Source organism: Prunus persica, chromosome G5 (assembly GCF_000346465.2).
Source record: "Prunus persica cultivar Lovell chromosome G5, Prunus_persica_NCBIv2, whole genome shotgun sequence".
Taxonomy (NCBI): domain Eukaryota; kingdom Viridiplantae; phylum Streptophyta; class Magnoliopsida; order Rosales; family Rosaceae; genus Prunus; species Prunus persica.
In genome coordinates, this window is record NC_034013.1 from 10,882,369 (window position 1) to 10,889,685 (window position 7,317).

The following is a 7,317-nucleotide window of genomic DNA, read 5'->3' on the forward strand; positions in this document are numbered from 1 at the left end:
AATACCATGTGTCAAATCCGTTTTCAGAGCAGAACAAAATTCTTGATGAAGAACGACTACACTTGTAAGCTATTACTTGTAAAATATTTATCACACTATGTTACATTGAAAAATTACAGAACATGTTCTACAAAAAAGAAAATATTCGGGTGCAAAAGAATAACGATGCAGTAATGCCTGCAAAATGCTGGTATGAAACTACAAGATGGACTTGAAGATCTTAGGATTCGGGTGCGGGGTGTGAGGTTGATGAGTTTATTTATTTATTTTTTCTGCTGGGTGTGTATTTAGGTGTAGTTTGGAAAGATGTTCTTGGGGGTGAACTTAGAATATGGGGTGAACAAAGAGAAGTGCGGGGTTTAAATAGAAAAACTCGAAATAAATGCATCGACGACTCAACCTTTCATAGTATTTGTTTTCTTCCTCTTTTTTTTTCTAAGCTAGCTTGAAATACATTGTTGGCGCATTTTGTAGACACATCACAAGACTTATAATCTAGCTTGATAAAACATTGAGCTCCTCTATTTAACAGGAAAAAGATGGAGAGAGTCAAAAGATCCGGGGTGGGGGGGGAGGGCTGTGCACTTTGTATAGGATCATGAGCCAATAATTAGTAGCTATCAGAAGTTTAATATAAACTGTACAGAGTATACGCAAAATTTGAGCCTTACAATTGATCCAAGGGTACCCCATGACGATCTTATGCACATCTGCAAGAAGCTCCCTGAAACCAGCTCCCCATGTAGTAACCTTGTGTTTGCATGATTTGTTCAAATTGTCCAAATACATTTCTCAAGTGACTTGAAACCAGTTGGTCTAACCTACCCAAGCTTGCCCTGATTTCCTTGGTCCAATGCAGACCAAAGCACAGCTATATAGCAATATACAGTTTTTCAGAAGAGCCGCTAAAATATGGTTTCCATGATCAGCCCTTCTAAAACATCTTCTACCATCTCAAAAACAGTCTCCTCAACATCATTTCGGATATCCAGCCACATTCCAGACTCTGCTATGTCCTTTTCAACAATTTGCTGCATTGTATGAGGTGATGGATGCACAGACTTCATCACTTCATGAATCACAGTTTTCTCAATGCAAAGTTTTCTTCTGGCATTTGGCTTGATAAATGACACCCAAGGAGAGCATGGAAGATGAGTATGATATACCTCGACAAGGACTTCATTTATACAGTCAAAGAGGAGCATACAATCACCATGGAATTGGTTAGGCTGCAACTTTACTGCATCAAACAAGAATGGATCAAGCAGTCGATCGGATGATTGACACATCATCGAGAGCTCTTCCCAATTCAAGCCAGAAGCTTGCAGCACGGCCATCACGTACTCAGAGATATATTCATGTTCATTCAAAGAAGAGGTTTCAGGTTCCAAAGGGGACTTCACAAGAAGAGCAGAGTGGTGCTCTTCAGCTGCATGGCATGGTTGAACTCAGTTACATGAAGTGAATTGGGAAGAAGAAGAAGAAAAAAAAGAAGGAAAAATTGGTAGATCCTGATGAAGGTGTACCAGGTTCAGATATGGTGCTTGCATAACAGGTGGCATCTACAAAAAACTGCTCAAGTACAGAAACTGGACTTGGCTGTTCTCCTTTATCTTCGATGCCATCAGAATCTTCCACTCTCTGAATACTTGAAGGGCTTGATTGAAAAACATCCGGTGAAGATGTTAATGGCTGATCCTCAAAAGGTGAATCCAGAAAAATCTCAAGATCAGTAACAAGACAACGTAATAAAGCACAATAATTGGCAAAGAAAAGAACAGGTGGTAGAGAGAATAATTCCAATATAATTTGAGAGAAAATCAATTCGGGCACTTTACCTGTCTGGATCTCTTAAAATACTCCTCTTCCTCGTACATGTTGGTTGTTTCTGAGCTCTGATCAAGAGCCTTGTCTGTGCTGTCTAGTTCAGTCAGTATTTCCGAATGCTGAGTTTCTCCTTGGTATGAAGTATCATTAGTCTCTGTGGTATTGGTCTTCTCCGTGCAATCTGGTTTGGATAGAACTTCCAAATAATTAGTTTCTCCTGGGCGGATAGTATAGTTAGCTTTTATGGTATCAAATTTGTATGCGCTTTCAGATTCGGAAGGCACTTCTAAAGAACTAGTTTCTCCATGGTGCATGGTGTTATCGTTCTCTAAAATTTGGACACAGCCTGCAGGAGATGGATTATTAGCTAAACAGAAGAGAACCTTAGAGATCAATGAAAAATCTATATTTAGTAACTCCAAACCTTTAGGGCTTGAAATATCTCCCAGCACATTGATGTCAGTAAAAGGATAATCTGAGTTATTTTGCCGTGTATCAAAAACTTGCAATTGATCATCGAGTTTCTTATTGTCAGGCAGGGCCTCTACGTCCTGCCTCAATGGACTTGAGTAGCTGGCTTTCTTTTCTTTATTAAGCCTCCACTTGTTCTCATATACCATTTGACAATTGCTGTAGGGTGAAAATGTCATTTGCTCATTAAGGAACCTATTTTCCCAGTCCCTTACCGGATTACATGTAGGCAAGAAGTCATACTCAGGAAATGACATCACACTTCCCCATGTTTTTTGTGCCTGCCTTTCAAAGTAGCTCTTCTCCTTGTTCCCATTGTTTAACAATTCTGAGAGATGTTTCCCAGCCTCCACAGAAGTTTCAGATTCCTCTCGCTCGGGTTGGCTAACAAGCGAAAAGTTTGAGCTTCCAAGACCACTTCCACTGGTTGATGCAGCTTCGCGTCCAATACTTGATTCACATTGTTTCACCTTGCCTATGTTTTCTCTTTTCTTGATATCAAGAGAAGACTTGGTCACTCCTCCACCATCAACAATAGGTGAATTGCTTCTAATGATCTTCATACCCTTTCCTTTACAATCATCTCCTGTGCTTTGGCAGGGAGATGTATTTAGTGTACCATCGATTGACTTGGAGTGCTGCTCTTTTCTGCTTTCCGATATAGCATGTCTCAGTTTCCTCTTTATACGGCTAAAGGAAGAATCTGCAGGTGTGTCTCTCTGCCCATTATTTCTCAAGCTTTGCATAGAGGTATTGATACTCTCTGAAGAAATTTCCATGCTTGCTGGGCCAGGTTTTAAAACTATTATTCTCTCTGGAAACTCGGACTCACCATTTTCCTGAGACGGGTAAATATCACAGGATTTCAACGTGTGAATACTGGAAGGACCTTCAGATTGCCTTGCTTTGCTTGTCCGATATTCTGAAATGTTGGCTTCACCGGGAGATTTACTCTGATGTGTTCTTACCTGAGAGTCTCGGAGGTCTTCGATGTGTTTGACTAGCAGAGAATTTGGGTCTTGTAGGAGTTTTCGAAATAACTCTTTATTCGAATTCAAAATTTCTAATGCATCTAATAATTGTTTAGACTGGTGGTTCACCCCATCAACGAATTTCTGATTTATGATGGCCTCAGCTGCATTCAGCTGTACTGGCACAAGATTAATCTCATTATGCTGGTCATGCTTCACGGTATCAATACTTTTACAACCGCATCCTCGTCGGTTTTTGCTATGTACCTCTTTGCTAGATACTTCTGGCAGTGCTGCTGAGTTGAGCTTATTCAAAGGTTCTTCCACCAAAACTGAATTAGAATGTTTTTGATGCTTAGCTTCATGGGATCTCTGACGAGTTTTGCTAGTCTTTCTATTGTTTTTTGGTAAATGACCAACAAATTTGGAATTAGATGGTATATCTTCCCCTTCATCAGTAGCAAACTTCTTGTTCATCTGCGGCTCAGTGGACAAGTCTTCTCCCTTAAGCTTTCTTTTACTTGCCATATCAGAATCGACTGTCTGATTTTTGTTCTTCATTCTGTCCTGGAACAATTAAAGTTGCTAATCAGTTAATTCTTCTAATGCTTTAATTGATCAAGTAACCAGCCAGCGCGGTCAATACTGTGAGAGAATATTAAATAAAAAAGAGACCAAAATGAAGAAAAAGTACAGAAGAAACGAGCCTAATGGAACTTACATCCATGCTTTGGCCCTTCTCGTCCATTTTGTTAAGCAAATCAAGCTTGGTCTTAAAATTTCCATCATCTACATACAAAGAAAAATAAATAGATAAACTTTTCAATCTTATTGAATATAATAATTAGAAGAATATAAAACAAATGCATAAATATTATAGAAAATCATAACAGAGTACAATGATGTTTTCAATACTGCAAAAGAATTTCAAGGTATATCTTATTCAGTACTTTTAATTACTCTTTGATAAGTCTATCAGCACTTCGTGAAATGATGAAAACAAACGCTATCATCTTGCTTCAGCATTGTTTAGTTCACAATTATGCATGTAATAGTTTATCGAATACAGCAGCTGGCTGAGTACAAGCAGTTCATAAAGACTTGCATCTGTCTTGCATTTGTCATTGTACAGCATAACGAAAAATTCTTACCCAGTCTGTTTGTATGCCTCTTATGTGAAAGCCTCTTCTTATTGGAATGACCTTGACGGAAGTTGAAGAGGCCATATAAATGCCACATACAGCCTGTCTCGTACTTCTCACATACCATAGGGCTTTTTGGCATAGGACTTTTTGGCATAGGACTTTTCGGCATAGGGCTTTTTACTGGTGTCATCTTTGCCATGATGATTGAACTGGGAGAGCTTGGCTATAGCAGATAACACCAAATTAACATCAAAATAGAGAATAACGAAAAAGAAAAAGAAACTGTGGGGATGAACAGCTTAGTACACAGCATACAACATAATATTGTGTTAATTTCAAACCTGATGATCCCAATAATAATGCAATTATTTGTCTCTCGGATAGCATAATATTGGTACTTTGAAATAATTTCACGCAAAATAAATGAATAAAAGACGTGAATAAATTAAAAGATGACTTGTCATGTAAGAATAGAAAAACAATTTTTTCGCATAAGTTTCACCCTGTGAAGGACAGTTTTCTATAATCCAAACGCATATACAATGTCATGCACCTAACCAAGAAGAAACAACATATAAGCATAAAAATGTTTATATCCAAGTGCACACTCAAGTCAAGAGAAACACCAGTTGAAAATATAATCTTCTGTACTATAGATGATTGTATTAGATGCAATCTGCAATATTGTCTTTGGCTTGTGTCCTTGTTTTATGTGTGTTTTGTACTTAGGTGTTTGTAGTGCGCAAATTATTTTAAACGTGTTGTCCCACCATGTGTTTTCTTCAACAATCACACCTAATATGATTTGTTTATTTGGAGGAAAAATCGTAGATTCCTTCTGAAGATGGAACTTTAGCCTCAAGTATTGCTAGTCATGGCTTGAGTGACAGACAGGCCATGGCCATCAATTCATTTCCCAATAAATCTTTTACCTTCAAAGTTGAAACACCTAACTAACTTTTCAGCAATTCATTGAAAATTATAGAACAAGAAAAAGAAAAAAGGAGGAAATTCAAGCCAAAGTATCTTCTACTCTGCGCTACCTCAATTTTAGCAGCTCTGTGGCTGCCTCTGTAAGTGTGATTAGCTCCTAATTTGCTAAAGCACTAATCAAATAAAGAGACATTTTCTGTTTGTTTCTAATATGGAAAGTGTTTCCAACGAAAATTCTTGTCTAACAACCAAACCAAATACATAAACTGTATAAACTTGCAAGCACAAGATTTTAAATGTTACAAACATCAACTGAGATGAAGAAATTTCTACACGGAAATAAGAAACAGAGAGATAGAGAGAGAGGTACCTGAAAAAGCTTTCAGTCCTCTGCAGTGCTTGAGAAAGAAAAAGGGAAGCTTTTTGCTTTTTGACTGAAAAGAGAGAACGTATGCAGAGGAGGCTATGGACTTCTTGCTTTAAATATAGCAAGTTTCAATCTTTAACATCAAACTAAATTTATATCCAGAAACCCAGAATGCTTAGTCCCAAATGGGAGCTGGAGAGCCATGAATAAGGAGAAGAAGAATGGAAAATCACTATGAAAAAATAAATAATAAAAAAAGTGAAAGAAAGAGATATAAAGGGGAGCGAGATTTATGGCGACAGCGACTGGTAAATTGCAATTTGCAGAGACACCAAGGATGAGGATTGAGGAGGAAAGCTTTCAACTGAAGGAAAAATTAAGTTTAGTAGCTTTCCCACTTCCCTCTCTCTCTCTCTCTCTCTCTCTCTCTATCTCTCTCTTTTTCTCTCTCTGCATTTCCATCTTCAACCGTCGTCAGAGTCTCATCACCTCCCTTTGTTTTCAACACTTTCTCTCTCTCTTCACGTTAAGCTAAAGATAAAAAGATGTCTGTTTACGTGTTTGAATTTTATAATAAGATTTTTATGCTATACTATGACATGAGTGTTACAATAACAATGATATTGTAAATGGACGGCCTTTGGATTTTTTTTGTCTTTTCTTATCAAAGATTTCCGACATATTATATCTTGTGAAATTGATTATGTATTTTAAAATATATTGGTTAATCCATATGTGGGTTAGGGCAGTTACAAGGCAGTGTACTCGGTTGTTTGCACTCAATTACGAATTCTCCAACGAGGTATAGTCCAGTAAAAAAGAACTTTAAATTGCAGACCAGTTGCTTTAGGTTTGAATCTCCATATGTGTTAGCAGTGTGTGTTGAAAACTCCCTCTCTCTTGTAGTTAGATATTTAAAAAAACAAAAGGTATGAATTATTCATAATAAGAGCACTTTCACTCCATTGTGCCATGGCGACTCCCGTAGTAATTTTTTGATGCATTTCCACCCATTGTCATAGTAACCCAAGAGCAATCACTATTTACAGAAAAAGAGGGATGAGTGGAAATGATCTAAGAGATTATCTCTTATCAAACAGTCGTAAGATAAACATTTTTGCACCCATCTTTTAGTTGTCTATATTTTATTAAGTACTAATAATTATTATTATATAAAGTTAAGTTGTCAAAATGGTTTAGTATTTCATTAAATCCAGAACATTAATCATCAAGATTCTTATTTGAGACATTGATAACATAACCTTATCTTTCTTTTTCTATTTTTCTTTTCTTTTTGTCAAAGTTAAAAAATAAAAGGGGAATTTTTTTATACACACACTTTTAAAATATCATGCAAATTTAAACTTAAGACTATCTAATAAAATAACGTTATCTCACGAACAATACAACACAATGTGAATTTTATTTGAATATGAATTAACATTTGATAACATAACATAGGTTCTCGATCTAACACAACACATTCTTGGTAACAAATAATTATTTGTTATAATTAATTAAAAAAAGACAATGAAAAGCTGCATTTTCATGATCACGATGTAGACTTGTTTTGTTTTGGGGTTCATGAAATAGGGTGCGTTTT

General features: G+C 36.7%; 1 protein-coding gene across 1 annotated transcript; it reads right to left on the reverse strand.

Moving 5' to 3' along the window:
* Window positions 43–6,248, reverse strand: LOC18776843. The gene is made up of 7 exons (XM_020563778.1): window positions 5,718–6,248; window positions 4,421–4,637; window positions 3,991–4,058; window positions 2,252–3,836; window positions 1,839–2,173; window positions 1,527–1,692; window positions 43–1,429 (listed from the first exon to the last, which is right to left on the reverse strand). The coding sequence occupies exons 2-7, from the start codon at window positions 4,611–4,613 to the stop codon at window positions 906–908; spliced, it is 2,871 nt and encodes a 956-aa protein (XP_020419367.1). The 5' UTR covers window positions 4,614–4,637; window positions 5,718–6,248; the 3' UTR covers window positions 43–905.

Coding starts and splice junctions, on each gene's coding strand:
- LOC18776843 (XM_020563778.1), bottom strand. CDS start 4,613: ATGGCAAAGATGACACCAGTAAAAAGCCCTATGCCGAAAAGTCCTATG. Junction 4,059..4,420: donor GAGGCATACAAACAGACTGG/GTAAGAATTTTT, acceptor CTTTGTATGTAG/ATGATGGAAATTTTAAGACC. Junction 1,430..1,526: donor AAGCACCATATCTGAACCTG/GTACACCTTCAT, acceptor CATGCCATGCAG/CTGAAGAGCACCACTCTGCT.